This window comes from Corythoichthys intestinalis, chromosome 19 (assembly GCF_030265065.1).
Source record: "Corythoichthys intestinalis isolate RoL2023-P3 chromosome 19, ASM3026506v1, whole genome shotgun sequence".
NCBI classification, from domain to species: domain Eukaryota; kingdom Metazoa; phylum Chordata; class Actinopteri; order Syngnathiformes; family Syngnathidae; genus Corythoichthys; species Corythoichthys intestinalis.
Genome location: NC_080413.1, coordinates 6,661,440 through 6,684,955, shown reverse-complemented (window position 1 = coordinate 6,684,955; position 23,516 = coordinate 6,661,440). Strand labels below are relative to the sequence as shown.

Below are 23,516 nucleotides of genomic sequence, written 5' to 3'. Positions count from 1 at the left end.
TTAAGTTGTGGCAAATAAATACATTACTTTTTCTTTACTCACAATATACATTAATTTTTCAAAATTTATTTTTTACATTTCTTGCACGATTCTGAATTTTATTTTATTTTTTTTTACCATCTTAGGGTACTCATTTAATTAATCCGCTGCCACTGACGACGCTAGACGTTCAATCCATTTGAACCTTCAATGGCAGAGTCAGACTTCCTTCTTAAATGAATTAGACGTCTATTCCCGGCAATGACAGGCAATTAGTTAAAAACTATAGGGAGGAAAAATTCTGTTTTTATTAATTTTAATATTATTATTTTTTAATGTAAGAAATAGGGTGGAACCTCTTGGTACCTCACGATATGATACGATTTCCAATACAGCTGCCATCCCTCCCACTTCAAATGGATCACCCGTCTACGGCCGTAAATGGCAGCCAGTGAGTTAAGGAATAGGCAGTGACTCAAACTCAACAGAAAGTGACGTGTAAAACCCTGGAAAATCGGAAAGACTGGCTGCGAATGCTCTGGTCTGGTCCCAGTTTATGGACTGAGTGGCGCCGTCAATGGCAGCCATTGATGTAACAGACACTATCCTGGTGGAAGATGGTGGTGAAAATTTGTTGGTTCCTTTAGTTTTTTTCTTCTTGTCATTTTATTAAAAACTGTGACGCCTTTATAAAACGCTAAATTGATTCTTGGCAGGACCATATCAATAACATTTTGGGAAACAAAGGTATCATTATATATCACCATTTCGATATTTTAGCACACCCCTGATAAGAAACTTTCTTCATTCTATTTTACGAATTATGGAAACATCAATATATTGCTAGAGTTCAACACTGACATCTAGTGGCCACTCTCAGTAAGCGGAAATATCTCAAGTTGGCGTCCTCATGAGTAAGCGCAATAGTTAAAAGATATATTTTTAAAAAATGTAAAAAAAATTAATATTAAAACATCCAATTGACGAGTCTTATGTTGAAAAAATGTAGAATTTGTGTCACTCGTATGTCAAGGCATCACTGTACTGTGAGGGACCTAAATAGATTAAAACAATTCAAACCAAAATACATCTTAATTACACTTAAATGTATTTATTTCAAAAGATTCAATTGCAGGCAAAACCATTAAAAATGTTCATTTATATGTCACATGTATGTATATGACGTGTATGATATGATACGATGTTCATGATAATGATATTAATCATGCAAATTTTGATTTTTTTTTTTTTTTATTCATTCTAGTGATTATTTTGACATTTTTTCGTCATCGTAGGCTAGTAAATAATTCGTTTACTATAAGGTGCATTTTTTTTAAGATTCAAACTTTCTGATAGGACTGCAGCTGTATAAGTTGAACATGGATTAAAAGAGAAAGAAAGGACAAGCCCCAGTAATGACTTGAGCAAAAGTCTTCCTAAATATAAAAAATACCTTCCTAAGGTGCTTTAAAGTGCCGCCGTCATTTTGCGCATTTACAAGCCAGAGTGCTTCCTATGTGAGAGCGTACACACCACGCCACCTTTGGGTCGCAGCGTGCCCACGTCGCGGATTTCGCAGCTCTGGCCGGGCGTCAAGGCAAAATTGAACCTCTGGATTAACTTGGCCATCACCACTTTAGCTTCCATCTGTGAATAAAATACATTTAGGTACTCACTAGATTGCATCTTATTGAATAAAGTTGTGTTTTTTGAATCACCTGAGCAAAGTTCTGTCCCAGGCAGGAGCGTGGCCCCAGAGAAAAGGGGTAGTAGGTGTAATAAGGCCTTGAAATGACAAGAGAAATTAAACATCAAGATTCAAAAACATCAGGTCTGATTTTTATGAAAACACATTACTTGGGAGCATCTGGGTGGAAGTGATCTGGATTAAATTCCAGTGGATTCTTGAAGAACTTTTCCATTCTGCTGGACACGTATGAGCTAAACTGAATTACACACACAAAATGTTACAAATCCTTGAATCATTTATTTATTTTTTTCTAAATGTCAGCGCCTTACAATACAGATGACGCCAGCTGGAATGTGGATGCCGTCAATGACGAGGTCTTGGACGAGCTCACGGGATGTCCCTGGAGCTGTCGGGTAGATTCTTAAAGTCTCTTTAAGAATCTATAGGTGAATAACAACAAATCTGAAGTTCGAAGAAAGTAGCGTTTTGCAAAAAACATGCTTGTTGGTGCTCGTCAGGGAAGCCAAATTTTATTGAAGCATCAGCAACTTATCGAATATCATATTTAGGCATGTTACCGGTATCAGATTTTGACGGTATAATAACCTTAAGCAAAAATTCTGCAGTATTGCAATTATAGCTCTAAAATGTGTGTGTGTGTGTGTTTTTTTTTAAATGAATGGGTTCAATTTAAAATAAAAACTTTTCCATTGAACAGGATTTTGTTATTTTTCACAACATATTTGCAAATTGGAACATCAACATGAATATAATGTTAAAACAAATAAATAAAATTAAAAAAAAAAAAAAAAAAAACCCCAGAATATTTTAAATAAAACTGAAATAAATACCCACAGCCACAGCTCAAGTTTCTGAACATTAGAACAAAAACCCTTTGTAATATAGAACTGGACTTAAACAATATATGATCCAGTTAATTTTATGTAAATCTCATCCCACTACTACTATTAATTAGTTGAACATTAATGGACAGCGAGAGTAAAAGACAGAGAGTGTGTATGACTCGTATCATTAATTACACATCATACACCCACACCCACCCTCTCTCAAAAAAAAGTCACAAAACACAACAAGCTGTATTATGAAAATGTTATTCGAACAGATGTTTACAATGGCGAGTACTTTACAAAAGTAGGCTAATGCTACAGAGCGAACTAGTTAGCCGTCTTGGCATGCGAACAAGCTGCATTATCTGCCTCCGTAGACTTCATAATATATTGACGGGACACGGACGCTGACACTGCGCCACGCCTTCGGGTAGGGGGCCTGCCCACACCTAACATCAAGAGGAGTTATTCTCAAAACACACGCGCACAGCGATCAAACGCTGAATTCAGGTTGAAAAAGTACGAAAGCTGTAAGGAGTGATGTTCGAGGATTCAAGGTATTTATAATGTTTTTCGTACCATACAGGCATTTTAAAACGTGCAAAGAATAGAAATTAGTCGCTAAAGCATTGGCGTCCGTCTTCACAATATTTACCTAAAATAAATGCTAACTGCCCATTTTTTTTGCTTTTAACCAAGAATCGAGATTGTTTTACGTTCATATCTATAAAGAATTCAGGGATTTAAGCATTTAGTCACAAGAATTTTCATGGTAAAAAGCTCTTTGTTGTGATAAGGCGGCGCCACATTGGCTAAAAGACTAGCATCACATTCGACATATTTACATAAAATAAATGCTAACTGCCCGGTTTTTTGCTTTTAACCAAGAATCGAGACTGTTTTACATTCATATCTATAAAAAATTCAGGGATTTGAGCATTTATTCACAAGACTTTTCATGGTAAAAAGCGCTTTGTTGTGATAAGGCGGCGCCACATTGGCTAAAAGACTAGCATCACATTCGACATATTTACATAAAATAAATGCTAACTGCCCGGTTTTTTGCTTTTAACCAAGAATCGAGACTGTTTTACATTCATATCTATAAAAAAATCAGGGATTCAAGCATTTATTCACAAGAATTTCTTCATTTCTCTCCCTGCCTGCTCAGCCTGTGTAAAATAGCGCTAGGCTGGTGTGGGAATGATAAAAACTACAGATAATCGGGCTAGAACAACTGAGATGCCATTCCCAAAATAACCAGACCGAACTTGCTCTTCACAACAATTGCTTTATATACACTGCTGGCCAAAAGTATTGGCACCTCTGCAATTCTGTCAGATAATGCTCAATTTCTCCCAGAAAATCATTGCAAATACAAATGCTTTGGTAGTAATATCTTCATTTATTTTTGCTTGCAATGAAAAAACACAAAAGAGAATGAAAAAAATAAAATAAATCGTTATCATTTTACACAAAACTCCAAAAATGGGCCGGACAAAAGTATTGCCACCGTTAGCCTAATACTTGCTAGTAGAGCTGGGAATCTTTGGGCACCTAACGATTCGATTACTATTACGATTCAGAGGCTCCGATTCGATTATAAAACGAATATTGATGCAACCCCCCCCCCTTTTTTTTTTTTTTAATATTTTGTACATTAGTTCCAAAATTGTTCAAAAATCCTCTCAGGCTAAACCAAACTACTATTTCAGTATCAAGTTAACATATGACAGTAAACAAATATACGAAAATAACAGTAAATAAAAAACTCCAGTCCCCATTCTGTGTCAGCAGCTTTAAACTACATTCGATTAATTTAATGTTGTGAATCAACTGTTACAGTTGTTAAAATTGCTCACGTTATTCCATAATTTCTCTTCTGTCCACTTTTGTCAAAGTTTTAAAACTATTTCATCATTTAAAGCTAGGTTCAAGACAAGATTCTGCCGATTTAGGAGTATTTTAGATAAAAAGTTAATTAGGTTCGCTACAACAGAGCCTTCTAGAGAGGTCTAAGCTGCTTTAAGATGGCGGCTGTTTACTTACGCCGGAAAGTCTGTCATTTCGCATCTCTGTTCAATAATACAAGTTCTAACACCGACGTCGTCTGTCATTTTGCACCTATTTCTACTTATATATGATATCTACTGTAGCCGTATGTTTGTAGCGACTAGCAACTGGGCGTTGTTTGTAGCGGCTGTCAGCCGCAGTCAGGTATGATTGTTTTTTTTTTTTTATCTAGCGGCATGAGTTGAACATGATATTTACTCTCAGTCCGTTCTTCATTGCGTCCCAAAGACTGCGCTGACTGTGTTTTACTTCCGCTTTACCAGGTATAATTCAATAATCAGAATTTGGATATTTGTCAATCGTTCTCGAATCTTCCAAGGCCGAATCGCAAATAATCTAAGAATCGGAAATTTCGCACGCATCTACTTGGTAGCACAACCTTTAGACAAAAAAACTGCGAACAACCGCTTCCGGTATCCATCATTGAGTTTCTTACAATGCTCTGCTGGAATTTTAGACCATTCTTCTTTGGCCAACTGCTGCAGGTCTCTGAGATTTGAAGGGTGCCTTCTCCAAACTGCCTTTTTGAGATCTCTCCACAGGTTTTCTTTGGGATTCAAGTCTGGACTCATTGCTGGCCACTTTAGAAGTCTCCATTGCTTTCTCTCAAACCATTTTCTAGTGCTTTTTGAAGTGTGTTTTGGGTCATTGTCCTGTTGAAAGACCGATGACCTCTGAGGGAGACCTAGCTTTGTCACACTGGGCCTACATTATGCTGCAAAATTTTTTGGTTCAGACTTCAGAATGCCATGCACACGGTCAAGCAGTCCAGTGCCAAAGGCAGCAAAGCTGTCCAAAAACATCAGGGAACCTCCGACATGTTTGACTGTCAGGGAACCTCCGACATGTTTGACTATGGGGACCGTGTTCTTTTCTTTGAAGGCCTCGTTTTTTTCCCCTGTAAACTCTATGTTGATGCCTTTTCCCAAAAAATGCTACTTTTGTCTCATCTGACATTCTTCCAAAACATTTTTGGCATTCTCAAGTATGTTTTGGCAAACTCCAGCCTGGCTTTTATATGTCTCTGGGTCAGAAGTGGGGTCTTCCTGGGTATCCTACCATAGAGTCGATTTTCGTTCAGATGCCGACGGATAGTACAGTTTGACACTGTTGTACCCTCAGACTGCAGGACAGCTTGAACTTGTTTGGATGTTAGGTTGTTCATCCACCATCCGCATCTTTGGTTGATATCTTTTGTCAATTTTTCTTTTCCGTCCACATCTAAGGACGTTAGCCACAGTGCCATTGGCTTTACACTTATTGATGACACTGCGCACGGTAGACACAGGAACATTCAGGTCTTTGGAGATGGACTTGAAGCCTTGAAATTGTCCATGCTTCCTCACAATTCTGCTTCTCAAGTCCTCGAATACTTCTTTGGTCTTCTTTTCTCCATGCTCAATGTGGTACACACAAGGACACAGGACAGAGGTTGAGTCAACTTTAATCCATTTTAACTGGCTGCAAGTAGAGCTGTCCCGACTAGTCGACATAGTCGAAGTCATCGATGACGTAAATCCGTCGACGAGCACAACATCCCGTCGACGGTTAATGAAGGGTTAAAAAAATATATGCGTGGAAAGTTAGAATGTCGGATGCTGTTTGCAAGCGGGGAAAGCGGCACAAAGCCAAAAAAAAGCGCACCAGAGTGTCCAAAACATTGCCTTATTTCAAAGAAACAAAGGAGAGTACACTCTTCTGTCCTGTCTCTTCAATGCCAAGCTTGGCTGCACGTCGGCCGTGAATAAAAACCTCAAGCGCCTTCACGCAGTTTGTAATTTTTTTTTTCTTCATTTTTTGTACACCAGAGGGTGCTGTCGCCTTACTAAATAATAATGTTTCATTGACAATGGGCCTATAAGTGCTATTACTATTGTTCTTAATGCTAATTGAAAGGTTTATTTCATGTTATGGTTTATTTTATGGTATAGAAAATTATATAAGGTTAAAAGGTCATAAATATATACAGTATATACAGTGATTGCACTCAAGGGAGAGATTGTCAATGATAAGGTAATAAATTAAGGTAAATGCAATTCATATAGGCAATTCATTGATATATAAATAAGGTTTAAAAGGAAAAAGGTGAAAAGTTTTTGTTAATTTCTAATTATGTTGCTTTATTTGTGTGCAACGTAGCTCTTACAGTGTGTTTACATCAAGGATGGAATAAAAGTTGTAAACCATCAGTTTAAGAGACCATCTTTTCAATCGGGAGGCTATACTAGTTAATTCTATCAGCATTTAAACTCATTGTTTATTTGTGATTTATTATTGTTATTTACGTGTTTATTTGTACTTTAATAAATAATTTGAATGTTCCAATATGTTTTTTGTGAATTGATAAGCGTCAACAAAAATTTCATTGCTAAATTAGTTAAAAAATATATATATATATATATATATAATAATTATTAGATTAGTCGACTAATCGTAAAAATAGTCGGCTGACTAATCGGGAGAAAATTAGTCGTTTGGGACAGCCCTAGCTGCAAGTGTGATTTAGTTATTACCACCACCTGTTATGTGCCACAGATAAGTAACAGGTGTTGTTAATTACACAAATTAGAGAAGCATCACATGATTTTTCAAAGGGTACCAATACTTTTGTCCAGGCCACTTTTTGAATTTTGTGAAAAATGATAATGATTTAATTTTTTCCCCCCATTCTCTTCTCTCTCTGTTTTTTCATTACTACCAAAGCATTTGTAATTGTAAACATTTTCTGGGAGAAACTGAGCATTATCTGACAGAATTGGAGGGGTGCCAATACTTTTGGCCAGCAGTGTAAAATAGCTTTAGGCTGGTGTGACTTGGAGAATGATAACAACTGCAGATAGCAGGGCTAGAACTATTGGGATGCCATTCCCGAAATAACCAGTCCGAACTTGCTCTTCACAACAGTATATACAGTATATGTGTCTATGTAGCTTCTACAAATACAAATTAACAGAAAAACAATAAGTCGCACTGTACTGTCTATGCTATGCTAGGCTAATTACGCAAATATACAGAAAGTTACAAATATAACTGCAGGCGCCCGTATATATACTCATGAACAACTTAAATCTTTAAATCGCCCTGGATCCCGGGGGTTGGGGGCTCCTTTGCTGGGCTGCGGGAGGAGGGATGGGCTGCGCTACTCGCCACCAGGGGGATTTAAAACCACACATCATGCAGACAACCTGGCATATTTAACAGCCTGTTTGCATATATGATCAAGATGCTTGATGCTGCGTTTAATCGACTAGTAAAATATGAAACGTTTAATTATGGGTAGGCGGTTAAACAATTAAACGAGTAGTCGCGCCCATCCCTAATTGCGGGTATTTTTTTTGTTGGTTTTTGTTGCTGACAAACTACTTCAGTTAAATCCACTAGATGGCAGCAATGTAACAAACTAGTTTAACTTCTAAGTAACATCGTAATAATATTATGATTTACCTATTTATTTATTTTTTTTAATGAATTATTTATTTTATTTTAAAAAATAATAATTTTGAAAATAGTATTTTTTTTTTTTTTTTTGAGAAGGAAAACAAATGTTTTTCATGAAAAAATATATGAATATTATCTCCTCTCTATTGTCCTCGATGAACCTGACGCTAGTTCGCAAAAACTTGCTAACCTGCGAGAGGTAAACGAGTTTCCCCAGATCGTCGTAGCTGATTTCTCGCTTCATCCCGATGACTTCGTCCACTTCCTTTTGAGCTCTGTGGCAAAAAAAAAAAAACACCAAAGGTTAAAATCATGTAACATGGTTCACAGTATCTGATACGCGGTAGATTTGTTTTTGTGTTTCTCACTTTTCTAGAATATCGGGATTTCTGGCGAGCTCCATGATGCAAAACGCCAACTGGTTAGCGGTCGTTTCTTGTCCTGGATTAGCAATTCACAACTAATTGTCTTACAGTGTTAATGGATTGGACGTCTAGCACCTTCAGTGGCAGTAAAAGAGTTAAAAATATATGTTTGAAACAAAAGAAATCTGAGATCAAAGATGAGATTTTTTTTAATCACTAGATTAGCTCATCAGATGGAATGTCATTTGAACGGCAACAAAAGGAACCCGCATGACTTCAATCAGATTAACATCTCACCAGCGATGAAGAAGGTCACAAAATTGTCCAGCATGAATTCTTCATCTTCTTTCGTCGTGCTTTCCTCTAGAGTTGAGAAAAAAAACAACTTTTCTTTATAAAATCCAAAAAAAGGTTGCTTTGAATGACCAACCTTTTCCCGCCGATTTTATGATCTGCGTGAGGATGTCTTTGGGCACGTCACCGCCACTCTGAATGGCCTCCCGCCTATTGTTAATCCATTCGGAACCAGTGGAGCGCAGCAGTTTGCAGGCGGCGCGAACTTCCTCCACAAAGGCCCAATTTTTGGGATTAAACTTCAAGAAAGCATATTAAATTCATATAAACGGGAGGTCCCTCCCCTTTACAAACCTGGCGGCTCGCCAGATTTTTGTTGCCACTCGCCAGACTAAAACAATTACAAAAATATCAAGTGTCAAGACATAATACTGCGATAAAACACATGAGGTCATGTCTTGATACGACGAAATTAAAGACGTAATACAGGTAGTCCCCGGGTTACGACGTATTCGATTTACGCAGTTTCGACTTTACGACGCTGGAGTCTCGTCCGCCATTTTGTCTGCAGGCGTTTCTTTTTTTAGTCTTATAAACAGTACCTTACAGCACCTCGCAGTATCTTATTTTTTTACTTTTCTTTATTAATATGACGGGTTCTGTCCTCACTAAACGTGAAGTTGTTCAGCTTTACAGACACAAAACAAGGCAATTGAGCTTTTTGAAGCTTTTTACTTCATTCACGTTTGACAATTTGTACAGCTCTAACAAAGAAATGTACACTTATCTTTAAAACGACACGCATTTTAACAAAAGAACATTTGACACAAAACAATCGGTGCTCAAACATCCATCTAGTCTGATCCATATGTAAATTTAGTTGATTAACCTAGCCTAATTTGCCTAGCTAAAGTCTGCTAGCTTAAATGCTACAAATGCTAATTTTGCCGTATTTACAATTCTCATCGCAAATCGCTCACACATAACTACACAAACTGTAGTTGTAAACTTAATTACATATGCATATACAAACACATATTAGCAGAAACAACTTACAGCCTTATCTGGGCCAAACCAGAGCGCAGCTATAATTTATCCATGTCAGACATCTGAGTCTGTTCCTCAGTCATACAAAGGGACAGTCCAGCCAGACCCAACGCCAGAGGGGAGTGTATCCTCCATCATGAAACAAAATACAATACTGTACAGTGATCCCTTGTTTTTTGCGGTTAACGGGGACCAGAACCCACCGCGATAAGTGAAAAAACGCTAAGTAGCCCCCCCCCTTTTGTGTGTTCAATGTATTTATTCAGATATAACTAAATGGTTTTTAAGGAATTCAAATTGATAAGTTTTAAGTATTATTATTTGTTTTTAAATGTTTGAATAATTTTGTGCTGCCATATTTCTCAGAACTGCTTCAGCCTTACAGTCCAACCAGAACCCTCAGATCAGCTGACCACCTGCTTCTAGTAGTCCCAAGATCAAGGCTGACGCTTAGGGCTGACCTTGCATTTGCGGTGATGGCGCCCAGGCTGTGGAACCAATTACCATTTACTATTAGACAAGCCCCTTCACTTACGGATTTTAAATCACGCCTTAAAACATTTTATTTTTCTTCAGCTTTTAATGTGCAATGACTGTTTATGACGTCGTCTTTTATTTATTTTATTTTATTGTGTTTGTTTATCTTTGGAAGTTAACTTATTTTGCTGTTTTATGGCATGTAAAGCACTTTGGACTCCTTGTTGGATTTTGTAAATGTGCTATACAAATAAAGTTGATTGATTGATTGAATTTATATAAATATGATAAGTTTTAAACATGTTTCTGTCCCACTGAATTACTAAAAATACTTGTCTTTATTAAATGTGTCTTTGAGTGAGTCCTCTCAAATCTGCTCAAGCTGCTCAATTACACACAATGAGTTGCCACAGCAAGTGTTTAACAAGCTAAACGATGATTGACCCATGCGGTGCTTTGAAGTTTCGGCTTCCAACCATCTCTGGCAAGATCAAACCTTCACCTCTGTCAATCATCGTTAACTTTAATAAGCAACTCCATTTAGGCCTGTCGCGATAACAAATTTTAGTGTGCGATAATTATTGTCATAAATTATTGCGATATGCGATATTATTGCGCCCCCCCCAATTTTTTTTTCAAACCAATTTTCAATAACACAGTGAGAATACAGTATATATTAATAGATCAAGTACACTCATTTAAACGCGATAAATATTTACACTTGAATTCAAAAATACTTTTGAAGAAATCACAACTAAAAACAATAGACCATGCCTCTTAAGTAAAAAACAACAATATTGATACCGCACAGAAACACAGAATAAATAAAATGTGTTAAAAAATAATTAAAATTAATAATAATAATAAAATTGCACTTAATAACTTAAGCATTAGCCTCTGTAGTGGTGCTCCATAGGGATGCAACGATACAGTTAAGTCACGGTTCGGTACGATTTTTGATATGGGGGACACGATTTTCGATCCGATTCAATACATTTAATGCTCTGTAAAAAAAATAACAATTATATTTTTTGTTTCGTTTTTTGTTTTGGTTTTTTTTTGCTAACGAGCAAAAATTAAATTGCCATCATATAAACATGCATTTTAGTGTATAATATTTATGAGCTTACTTCTTACTGATCTGAAAAAAATTTGTATAAAAGTGCTGAGAACAATCTTTACTGTTTGTAAAAGTGAGGCAGGGCACACTGTTGATTGCTACAGCTCTCTTAGCAGCTAGGTTTACTACATGAGCAAGACATCCTATTTGTGGTCCGAATCCATCTGTGTCACGTACTGAATTAACAATATTTGCAACATTATCTGTAGTCACTGGTATGGATTGATTTGGCCTTCTTAACTTCCATTCAGTCATGACAGTTTAGAATTCATCGATGTAGTATATGGACTACGTGTCCCATAATCACTCTGGGCTCACGTAGCCAATGGCATGGAACGTAGCACATCTAGTTTGCCATTTCATGATATCTAGTGTGTGCGCGCATTAAAAAAGTTAGCAAGCCCGCTCAAGTCACGTCTGCTCATTACTACACAACACCAGTATATGTCAATCAACTTTCATAAACAGGACGAGTTTGAAGCAGCTGTTTGTTGTCAAAGCGAGGTTGTTCGTAGCAGCCAAGTCGGTAACAATGTTTTGGCAGACTTCGTTGTAAATCTCCGGCGCTGTGCCAAAAAATAGCCGCCCGGCGTGAAATGTCACTCCTGACGGGAGCGCCCACACGTCAACAACACCGGCGCGCCATAGATGGTCCACAGTCACTCCGGAGGACTGACGCGGCCGGTATACGTTGAACAATAGGATATAATGGGAACGATTGGCTCCGGCGCTAGTTTTTGCCGGACCTGGAACGAAGATGCATTTTGCGCAGTTGGTAACGAGGAATCCGAACTTTTAACAGCACGTCTGCCGCACGCGCGCACACACGTGCACGCGAGGCGATAAATCGCAGCGGAAAAATTACCGCCTTCATTTTTATGTATCGCGCGATAAATGGAATTATTGCATATTGCGACAGGCTTAACTCCAGTGCACTGACTGAGCACGAAAAGAAGCAGGAGGGAGAGTGAGACGACATGATCGGACAGGTGATCTGTATTTATTTATTTTTTATTTGGGGAAAAAAAAAATCGCAATGGACTGAGGGTGTGAAGTTTGAAGCACGAAGGAGAGAAGGATCACTGTACTTTTGGATAGTTATTTTGTAGGGGTCTTACGTGGAAATTCGACTTACGTCGCCAGTGTTGGAACGGAACTCGTTTGTAACTCGGGCACTATCTGTATTACTCATATTATGCAACTTTACGTGACATCATGAGAAAAAAGTCGTTAAGTTTTATCATTTTATGTGACAGTACGAGAAAAAAACTGTCATTTAACACAATAGTCTGAGATTACGAGGCTTCTACATTGACTTTGAAGACAACATGCATGTTAGTCCAAAACCGATAATGAAAAACTGATGTCCATTTGATCTGATATCATTTTAAAATGCTTTTATTGGCCAATATACTCGATAATATCGGACAACTCTAATATGTTTTGTAAAACTTTTTTTTTAACCGTTTACATCATTTCTAATGCCTCCAACATTTAGTTTAATGCGTTAGAAGGCCTGAATTTTGACATAATACATTTAATGACTTTTAATGCTTTTTAATAACACGCATAAACCCTAGACTTTATTCTCGGAATATATCGTTTTCGGGAGGAAGCACTGACAGCACCAAAAATTTAAGAGAATTCAGGACAACCTTTCAACCCTAAATTTTCGGACGTTAAACGCTTACGTACCCGAAAAAAGACGTCCCGTATGTTGTATACCATCCCTTTCAGACACATCTCGATGGCGTCGGGGAAAGGGGACGCCGTGGTCTCCAGCAGCTCTAAATCTATGCCGAATGCAACCTGAAACAACAAATATATGTTCATGACAGTTATTATTATTATTTTAACTTTTTTTTAATGTGACTGCAATTTGGCCTACCTTGATGATGACACTCAAAGTGACCTTGTTGACCAGCTCCAGCATGTTAGCTTCTGTCTTTTTGTCGGCAATGTCCGACAGTTTGGTCATCAGACTCTCGGCTCGCTCGTTGAACGTTCCCGTCAGACTCCTCAAGTACCTGCGCATGTCGCAGACAAGGGTAGCTCACGATACGATACAATTTGTGAAAAAAGGTTCACGATAACGATCTCACGATAAGGCGATACAACAGCAATTATCGATACATGGCTACTAATGAACAGAAAAACAAGTGTGAATTAGTGAACTGAAATGAGTTTATTACTAGCAGACACCCAATCCATTTGAAGTGGGAGATACAGTATCTCCCACTTCAAACGGATTGGACGTCTAGGGGCTTTATTGGCATCCAATGCTAGGCAAAAGGTTCATTTTGGGGCATATGACATCTTTTTCTGTTCCTTTGGAGGCTTATATGGGTCACTTCATGTTGACTTTGGGACCTTTCACATCATTTCGTGTTGATTATTGGTCCGTTCGTTTTCCTGTTGGGGCATTTGCGGGTCACTTCCTATTAATTTTGGCACTTTTACAGGCTGATTTTGGGTTACTGAACAAGAAGTGTCTCGAAATTGTCCCAAAATGAATAGGATGTGACTCAAAATCAATAGGAAGAAACCTGTAAATACCCTAAAATGAACAGGAAGTAACCTGTAAATGCCCGCAAAAGACTGGCTGTAAATGCTTCCAGTGCCATTGACGGCGCTAGATGTCCAATCCAGTCGCAATGAATTGGATATCGATGGCAGCCAGTGAGTTAACCTGGACACTATTCCAATGGAATATTTTCGTAGCAACCTGCTGGTTCCTTTTTATTTAAGCAGTGACACCTTTTCAAAACGATACATCGATTCTTGGCAGGAGCATATCGATCATAGACTTCATAATTATATTGACGGGACACGGGGCCGATTAATAGGGGGCCGGTATCCGTCAAAGCTGGCCGAGTGGAAAAACAGACAATGAGCTTTTTTATGTTAAAAATTCTTGTGAATAAATGTGTAAATCCCCCAATTCTTTATAGACATTGACGAAAAACAGTCTCGATTCTTTGTTAAAAAAAGCAAAGAACCGTGAAGTTCGCGGCGCGGGCTCTGCTCGGCGAGCAGCAGGGACTCAACAGCATCGTCCAATGCACTGGTGGTCCCGATCATTCTGCTCGGTCGTCCAACGCCTGGCATCCTGGACGTCCATTCGGTCGTCTTCCGCCGGCGCCCCGGCCGTTCGTTCCATCGAATCTGCTTGCGGGTCTTACCAAATGTGCTACTGCCCTCCAGTGGCCAGTTTTATTGCTTTAAAATGGATTTTCACCATTGTGCTTTGGAGCTACGTTGAATCAGAACCTAGAGATGTCTCTTGTTGAATAAAAACGTAAAAGACGTATAAATACTTCTTTGGCAAGGGCGTAGGTTTGGTCTGAATATTGGTAGGGACGATATAACAGCATAACCTGCATGTACACTTTTTGCTGGGGAAGGGACATTAATAAGACCAAACATATTTGGTGAATGGTGGTCAGGGCTACATTTCTCACCAATATGAACCCAATTAATTGATAGGCTAAATAGGCAAAATAAATCTGTATGGATTTATACTAACTTTCAAACTGCAAATTTATAAAGTCTTAATCTGATTATTTTTGTTAAATCTAGTTAAATAATTTTCTCCATCTTTTTTTGAGTGTTAAAGGCTAGTTAAAAGATTAATGCGTCAGATTCTTCCACTTTAAGTAAATATTACTTATATTTAATTATTTATTCATTATTTATTTATTCTTTAAGTAAATATTACTATTTGTTTGTATTGAGCCCATACATCTTAAAGTTGGTAATTTTTCACCTAAATCAAGAAAAAAACTTAAACAATGTTTTCAACAATATTCTTGAATTAAGAACATTTATGACAAAAAAGTTATTCTTTTAAGAGTAAATATTAGGGCTGTCAAAATTATCGCGTAAATGCGCGGTAATTAATTTTTTAAATTAATCACGTTAAAATATTTGACGCAATTAACGCACACGTCCCGCTCAGACAGTATTCTGCCTTTTGGTAAGTTTTACAGCAAGGCTTTTTGTGCTGTCTAACAGTGAACTCTTGTGGTCGCTTTGCGACATGGTTTATTGTCTTCTTGCCAGTTCAATATGGCTGCACGACATCTCAGGCTGTCGCCTACGTTGTAATGTTGTGCTTATATGATCCTTGGACAAGATTTGTCCGTAAGTATGGTTGTTGTAAAGAATGTACATATTATGTTAGTAAGCGAAATGTTCTATTTTTTGTATGAGACGCTTTTTGTTTATGTTTAGTGAACCTCTATAGCGTGCTAAGCTAACGTTGCTGCTAATGCAATGCTTGTGTACTTTTTTTTGTAGTTTTACGACGGTCTAAAGAGGACAATGGTTTGAGGCCATTTTATTAATAAATCAGATGAAAAAGGAAGAAGTCTGATTATTAAGGCGTCGTTCACTAGCTGTCTAGCTTTGGAAAAAGTAGACGCTTCGGAGTGAGGACAGCATAGACAGATTTAAATGGCAGTAGAGTGAAATGCCCACTACAGTCCTTATGTACTTAATGTTAAATGTATATATCCATCTTGTGTCTTATCTTTCCATTCCAACAATTTATTTTACAGAATATATATATAATTTACAGAAAAATATGGCATATTTTATAGATGGTTTGAATTGCGATTAATTATGATTAATTACGATTAATTAATTTTAAAGCTGTAATTAACTCGATTAAAAATTTTAATCGTTTGACAGCCCTAGTAAATATACAGACCTTTTGCTTAAAATAAGTCTGTTAAGCTCATTTTCAGCTAGCTGTTTTTCTTATTTACAGAAATCTAAATGAGTAGAATCGACTTGAAGCACTGTAGCAGTATCAACATTAGTGAAGTGTTCCCCACCTCCACAACATTGACGTCTTTTTACATTACTTACAGTGGCTGCTGCTGGTGGAATAAAACTTCTAATATCCCTCGTCTTTGAAGGGAGCGGGGGAGGCGCCATGTTGTATTTCTGTCGGGCTGTGAATGCGTGTGTGTGTGTGTGGGGGGGAGGGGGGTCAAGTCATCAGTCAAGTCATCAGTCAATCCAACGTGCGTTTGAGGAAAAAAATATGGAATGGCACATTTGGCAAGTGAAAAAGGGGTAAATGTAAGTCTGAAAATAATGAAAATAATTCACTTAATAATGGTAGGGTCAATTCTATCATTACAACATATAGGAAGACAATCTAAATGACCTATATAACTGAAATCATTGTATAATGCAGATAAGGTTGCTTAAAAGTTGGTGGGGATAATTTGAGCATCCTGAAAAGTTGGTAGTGTTATGTCCCTACTGTCCCTATGCAAACCTACGCCCTCGGTCTTTGGGACACTGAAACAATTAAAAATACAACGTATTTATACGTTTTTGGGAGCAAATGAGTTAATGAGCAAAAGTGACCTGTTGTTTGCGGAACGCCATTGAACAAATCCCCGAAGCAGCAAAATTTGATTCAAAGCTTTTTTTTCTAATCGAATTGCTCGAGTTAATCGATTAATCGTTGCAGCACTTGAATCGAGCCCAAGCATCAACGGCGAAAATCCGAGTTTATAAATTCCAAAAGAAAATACCACTAGATGGCAGCAAAGCACTGCATGCGCTAACTATCAAAACAGACTATATGTGCCACACCATGGCCTATTTCATTTAATAATTACAAAATCATAAGAGTTATTTATGACTCACAGGCTACTAAAGGCGGGGTCCATTATCCGCCGTTGTTTGTACCACTGATCATGGTCCCTTGCTGTTACCAGGCCATTGCCCAAGAACCTGTATAACACAAATATGTACAGAGTTTACAATATCACTTTATTTAATCTATCTAGGCCGCAGGCTGCATAGCTCACCTTTGACCAAACATGCTGAAGAGTCGCGTGTGCAAGAACATGTCTTTGGGATACTTGGGGGACATCAGGATTTCCTAAATGCATTTAAAAAATGAATTACAAATGGAGAGAATCAAACTGAGAAAAGTTTTTATATGTAGAAAGCAATCAGCAGGGGTTTTAATTAGATATGTTCCTCAAAGTGCAAATACTTGTTTGATTTACAGGATTTTTGAGTGGACATGAGTGACATTTTCAATGCAAACTGGTACCTTGACTGTCTCTGGACATGTAATAAAGACAAGGACGTAATGAAGTGCATTGACTCTGTATGCAGGTCCGTAAATCTCGGCCCTTGCAAGATAAGAACAAAATGACAATGTCACCAAATGGAATAAAATCATGATAATTAATCTTATTAAAATGTACACAGTATTTACCATTTTAAGAATACGTCATGCATCAGTTTGTCGTTTTTCATTACCCTCCAAAAAACTGGAGAATGTCCGAAGAGAAAACTTTCCATAAATTTAAAAGACATGTTATTAGAGGTGAACTGAGGTGCACAGACGGCACAAACGTTTTTGTTTTTTTTTCTTCCTTACCTTTCCCTCGGCGGTCCAGGTATGTGGTCGGTCTTCAAGTGTATATACTTAACGTATGCGCAGTAGCCAATGAAGGCTAAAAACAACACAAACAAGAGTAAGCCGACAACATGAGCTGTCAGGACGAAAAGGGAATGTAAGAGCGACATTTTTAATCGATAAAGCTCGCCCGAATAAAGTTCGTTGCTGTTAAAGGAGGGGCGGGAGAACGCTCTCGTGATACGTCATCATGACGCGCCAATCGCTAGCTAGCTAGCTTGTGTAAATCAATTGAGTTTTATTTTATTTAAAACTCAGTTTTCACCATAGCACAGTAATGTTACTTATTCTTTTGAAGTTTGAAATTATATTGTGGATTTTTTTTTTTTTTTGCCAGTTTGACATTTTTCATTTTGGTCAGAAGTAGAATAAACGTGAAAAATACGAGCACTTTTTAACCTCGGAGTATTTTCTTTATAAATAATGAGCTAAATACATTGCATTTACGGTGCATCTTCGTGCTTCTATTTATTATATTATATACAAATAAACGTTCCTACTCAAGTCTTTACTAGAAAGTGCATGTTCAAATTCCAGTGCCTTCACTGCCATAAAAAACATTGACCCACATGAATCAAAACATTGTGCATTTTTTAATCACGATTCATGTACAAACATGTGATATTTTTCCGTACAAGTAATCATAATTACAATATGAAGCATTCAGACCCACAATCACACATTCTCCGTATGTTCTTTGAGACTGACTGGCAACCAATTCTGAGTGCAGCCAGCCTTTCATTCAAAGTCATGTTTTATCTCTCCATTTAGCTAAAAACAATAAGCATGGTTTAAATTTCCACTTATACAATGTCCAGGCCATCTATGTACAAGATATTTTCTCATGAACATGTATTAAAATGAACTTTTAGGGGTCGGGAACCTATGGCTCGTGAGCCAGATCTGGCTCTTTTGACGGCTGCATCAGGCTCGCAGACAAATCTTTAATTATTAAACCCAAACCCTTGTACATTAAAAGTGTTGAAATGACATCAAATGCACACATTACTTGTATTTTAAGTTTTAAACATATTGTATGGCTCTCACGGAATTACATTTTTAAAAATGTGGTGTTAATGGCTCTCAGCCAAAAAGGTTCCCGACTGCCGATGCAAACGGTGAAAATTACATAGACAAAGAAAATATAATTGATATGTCAATTAGTGATTGTAAACTTTTGACATGCAAAAACAAAACAAAAGGTTCGACCAGTCAGTTGGAACATCTTTCAAAATGGCGCGGTCAGTCTTATGTCCTCTTAAAATGCTCCTCGGCTCCTCCGTTGGAGCTTTCACGGCGTCCTCCCTCCAGGGCGTGGCGGCCATTTTAGTTTGAGGCTATGTCGTCGCTGCTTTGCTTGTCCCTTGTGTTGTTTTACTTTAAGTCTCTTTTGAATGCACTCTCAATCTTCACATGAAGTCGTCAGAGTCGTAACCGTCCTGTTAAGAGATGGGTTTTCTCATATTAAAGTCATTTAAAATTACCACTTAGTTGGCGTTTAACGAGCTCTCACCTCATTGGTCTTCATGTTTTCGCTTTTCATCAATGAAGTGTAGCACCTGGTTCGACAGAAACCACACTACTCATTTACAAGTTGAAGTAAGAAATTTGAATTGTTTACAATTTGTTTTGCTTTTTTAAAATGCTTTAAAAAACATTTTGTGAACCGACTTGAGCTCGTCCATCTCCTTTTTCTTCTTCTGTTCTTCCTTCTCGCGTTTCTTCTGCTCCTGCAGCTGTGCTTTCTTCTCGTTGCACTCCTCGCGGTCCCTTGACTCCTTCTCGGCCGCCAGGTCGGGGTAGCGCTCCTCTTTGGTCTTCTCCAGCCGATTCACAATCTCGTTGACTTTCTTCTCCACGGCGACAGTCTTCACCTAAAACATGACAAGATTAGTCAAAAACTCGTGGACGCAAAACAAAGCGCCTCCATTTTCTGACCTCCTTCTGTCGATGGAAGCCGATCTGTCCCACGTCCATGTCCCCGGTCTTCTTCAGGTTGGCCCACGGCGTGTAAACCACACTTATGTTGCTCATTTTACAACCTGACAATACAAATCCACACTGAACATCTCGATTGTATGTTTATAACTCTGTGATATATATAAATTGAACTTTGTCATGTGTGTGTCTGTCAGGGGCGGATCCACCAGAGTGGCATGGGTGGGGGGAACTGCCACCCAATATATGGCGGAAAACACTCAGGTGACTTGAAGTTCCGCTCTGAGACCCCCAATTTGGCCAAATTTCAAAATTGTCCCATATGCATGTTTGATACATCATTGGAAAGCTTAAAATCTCAATTTTCTGGGGGAATAAATTTTGAACTGGAGAGCATTAAAAAAAAAAATTAAACAGCAAAACCCTATCTGGAGGTGACAGCACGCAAGAGCATAATTAAAGATGCCATGATTTTAACGAGATATTATCGCTGCTTACCTCTTTTCGATCCAAAAAACTTCATGTAGCATGTATCACCGAGTGTAAAGACACAGCTGTGAATGGCCACAGCTGGATTTTATGGGTGAAACACGGTAATATAACACGGGTCGCGATGCAGAAATCGCAGACATCAAGGAGTAATCGAGATTTTTCTTTTCATATATTTACCTTTTAAAAAATTTTTTCTTCTTCAATTTTTCTTCATTTGGATTGATCATTTATCATCTAAAATATTGTGGAAAATGCAACAGTAATGAAAAAATACAATTAAGCGATAGTTATGAGGTAGATATCCGTGACTTTTTACAGACACCAATTTTTCCATTGTGACGTAATTTGTTTAGAAGTTTAAAATATGTGAGTGAATAATTTTTTTAAGTCGTTTTTTTATAAACTAAATATTAGACATCAATTAATGATTCTACGCTAAAAATGACAGACATTTCGAATAATAAATACGATTACTTACCTTCTTTTTATGGCTGAGTTGAAACAAAAGCGGTTGCGCAACGTCTGTAAACAGGGGTTTCCGGGGTAAAATGGACAAATTAAAAATAGTTTGGGGGCTTAATGTGCCATGAATCTGCTATGGCAGCTTATAGACATATTGTTCTATCAAACACAACAGTTCTTTTGGCTTAAAATACAGCAGTTTATTTTAAAGAGAGGTGCAAGAGCAGAAACTGCTTTTTCAGCCTTGTCTATGTTTTCCGCCATATTGATTTGTGACGCAAAATGCAATGCAAAATGATTCTATTTTTGGTATGCTCTAGTTGCAACAGTGAATATGACATAACTCATTTAACATGGCTGAATCCGGCTGCTCCCTGTTCAGACCTACATAAGCTAATGTTTTTTTATGCATTCATAATTTAGTTCATAGGTATATTTAACGTATTTTTGTGGGGACATGTGTTTGAACGATTTGTTAAGAGTATTGTTTAATTTTTTTTTTTTTAATGATCATTTTATAGAATTTAAGCTAGCGGACTTTTGCTATGCAAGTTAGCCAATTGTTCTTTTGTTGTACTTAGATTCTAATTTATTTTATTTTTAATACCGTTTGAGGCTAAGCTCAGGTATTTTAATTTATTTTTAAAAGAAAGTGAAATTCTCCATAGTTTTAAGAAACTTTTGTTTTGAAATTTCATTTGATGTTTGAATTTTATGTTCTTTTGAAAGTGCAATCTTACTGTAGCATGCCATTGTTTTACATCCCGATTATTCAAACTAACTAGTTGACAGATTAATCGACTACTAAAATAATCGATAGCTGCAGCCCTAATCGAAGGCCTTTGAATCAAATTGTCGTAGAATATTTATGTCATTGAACAAAGAATAGTTAATGTGTTAGACCATTATGAAATATTTGCCACCCTCAAAATTTGTTGCCACCCTCTCGCCACCCCATACATATTTTTCTAGATTCGCCTGGTGTGTGCTTGTGTTCGTTTCTTATGGACTCTGAAACGGTTGGATGGATTTTGACAACATTTTACTCAGTTATACTTTGTTTCTGAGAGTGTTCTTCGATAGGTTTGATCCCTGCAGGCCTCCATTTGATGCGGAAAATTCACCCGAAACTCCAAAGAGTAACATAGAAAATTACTGATTGTGGATGTAAAAATGTAAATGTGCTGTGATGATACGTTGTGGCTTTGACTACTTCACAAAAAGAGGCTGGACTTTTTTTTTTAAAATGCACCATTGTCCGTAATATTACTAAATGATTCATTTTGGCTGGATATTCATACTGTAGCGACTGTTAAAGATTATGTGTTACACCGGCAATGGTTCACGGGTAGTTGTAGCAACCATGACTAAGAGTGGTGGCTGCTTTTGGTACGTTCTGTTGTTTTTCTGTTCAATAAAGGCGCTGTCAGTGTACAGGGGACAAGAGCAGCAAGTGTGAAACATAATAAGTGTCTCTCATTCTTTTCCACGTTGCTTGCCATAATACTGCACACAGTGATGGAAATGCGATTGCGCATTAGCCACTTTATGGTGTTCTTTTACTAACACAGCATTACAACTGCATCTATCAGGAAGGTATAATTTATCTGCCATTCGGTTTTATTACATTCACGTTACACAAACCCCAGCAACATACTGCTAGTTTTATGGTATTCAAACCTTGTATGCTGTTGTTTTTCACTAGCTGCGCACAGTCTATTAACACTTCCGGAGGAATATCGTTGATAGTCACGCCCTGGGGAGAAAAAAACGACAATATTTCATTGAAAAACAGTCAACGACAGGTCATGTCATCTGTGTTAACCTTTGGTAAGCGGAGATAAACATGAGCCGAGGACAGTTTGTCCACGTGAAACCTGTCAGAAAAGCAAAAGTAAAGTTAATTTGCCTAGAATTCAAATAATTTCAAGAAGTTAAAGTGTGCATAACAGTATATTTTAACAATATTTTGCTTTTGGTGGAACTGACCAGATATCTTCAGGCCAGCCATACTTGATGAGATCTTCATCTGTGTGGAACGTAGTTGGTAAGTTAAAAATAAAAATTCAACAATAAATGCATGACTATCATCTGTAAGCTTACTTTCATATTTGTCTTTTCCCATGTAAATGGTGTAAGGAGGCTCCACCACTGATGAGAACAGTGACCGCAAACATTGAACGTAGCATGAATTACTGAGCTAACAGTTAGCAAGGCGAAAAACTTACCGGCACTTGTGAAGTAAAACACCATTTTAAGAAAATTAAAATTTAATAATAATAACTTGTAAACGTCTCCGTTGTGTTGAATGTTGCTTCACAGGTGGAATAACTTCCTACCGATTTTGCTGTCACTTCACGCGTGGAGTAGAAAATTATTGACCCTGGAAGTTGTTGTCAAGCTGTGACCCGGAAACATTAGGCTATGTCACTCAACAATAAAAGCGTATTAAATTGTATTTTTGTGTTATGTGCAGTTTAATTTTCGAAAATACTTTATCTGCTCTTGATCTTCGTTTGGAAAACGTTTTTTTGGCATAGGATAATTCGATAAAGCCGGAAAGGAAGAATATAATTTTATTTATCTGATTTTACATTATTTTATGAAATTAAAAAAATTTTTTAACATTAAACCTCATTTTATTGCTTTTAAAAAAGAAATGGCTGTATTTATTAAATGTTTATCAAAGGCAAAAAAATTCAAAGACTTTAAAAACATTGTATTTGAATTTTTAAAAATTTTATGTTTTTGTTTAATTATGATTATTTCAAGTTGAACGTAATATTACACATTCCAGTGCGTTAAAGTTAACCGTAACAAAATCGTTTTCTTCCAAATA

At 37.3% G+C, this 23,516-nt stretch overlaps 2 protein-coding genes across 2 annotated transcripts; both read right to left on the bottom strand.

Annotated features, from left to right (window-relative positions):
* Positions 1-1,074: 1,074 nt before the first annotated feature.
* LOC130907733 (cholesterol 24-hydroxylase-like) lies at positions 1,075-17,957 on the bottom strand. Its single transcript, XM_057823142.1, has 15 exons — positions 17,747-17,957; positions 17,582-17,659; positions 17,414-17,495; positions 17,163-17,236; positions 16,999-17,085; positions 13,220-13,358; positions 13,027-13,140; positions 8,824-8,986; positions 8,691-8,756; positions 8,397-8,469; positions 8,219-8,303; positions 1,999-2,109; positions 1,837-1,925; positions 1,698-1,764; positions 1,075-1,626 (listed from the first exon to the last, which is right to left on the bottom strand). The coding sequence occupies exons 1-15, from the start codon at positions 17,893-17,895 to the stop codon at positions 1,474-1,476; spliced, it is 1,530 nt and encodes a 509-aa protein (XP_057679125.1). The 5' UTR covers positions 17,896-17,957; the 3' UTR covers positions 1,075-1,473.
* A 330-nt stretch (positions 17,958-18,287) lies between these two features.
* On the bottom strand, positions 18,288-23,074 carry ccdc25 (coiled-coil domain containing 25). The gene is made up of 9 exons (XM_057822998.1): positions 22,906-23,074; positions 22,781-22,828; positions 22,667-22,706; positions 22,503-22,554; positions 22,358-22,433; positions 19,724-19,827; positions 19,457-19,659; positions 19,299-19,344; positions 18,288-19,224 (listed from the first exon to the last, which is right to left on the bottom strand). The coding sequence occupies exons 1-9, from the start codon at positions 22,928-22,930 to the stop codon at positions 19,195-19,197; spliced, it is 624 nt and encodes a 207-aa protein (XP_057678981.1). The 5' UTR covers positions 22,931-23,074; the 3' UTR covers positions 18,288-19,194.
* Positions 23,075-23,516: the final 442 nt, after the last annotated feature.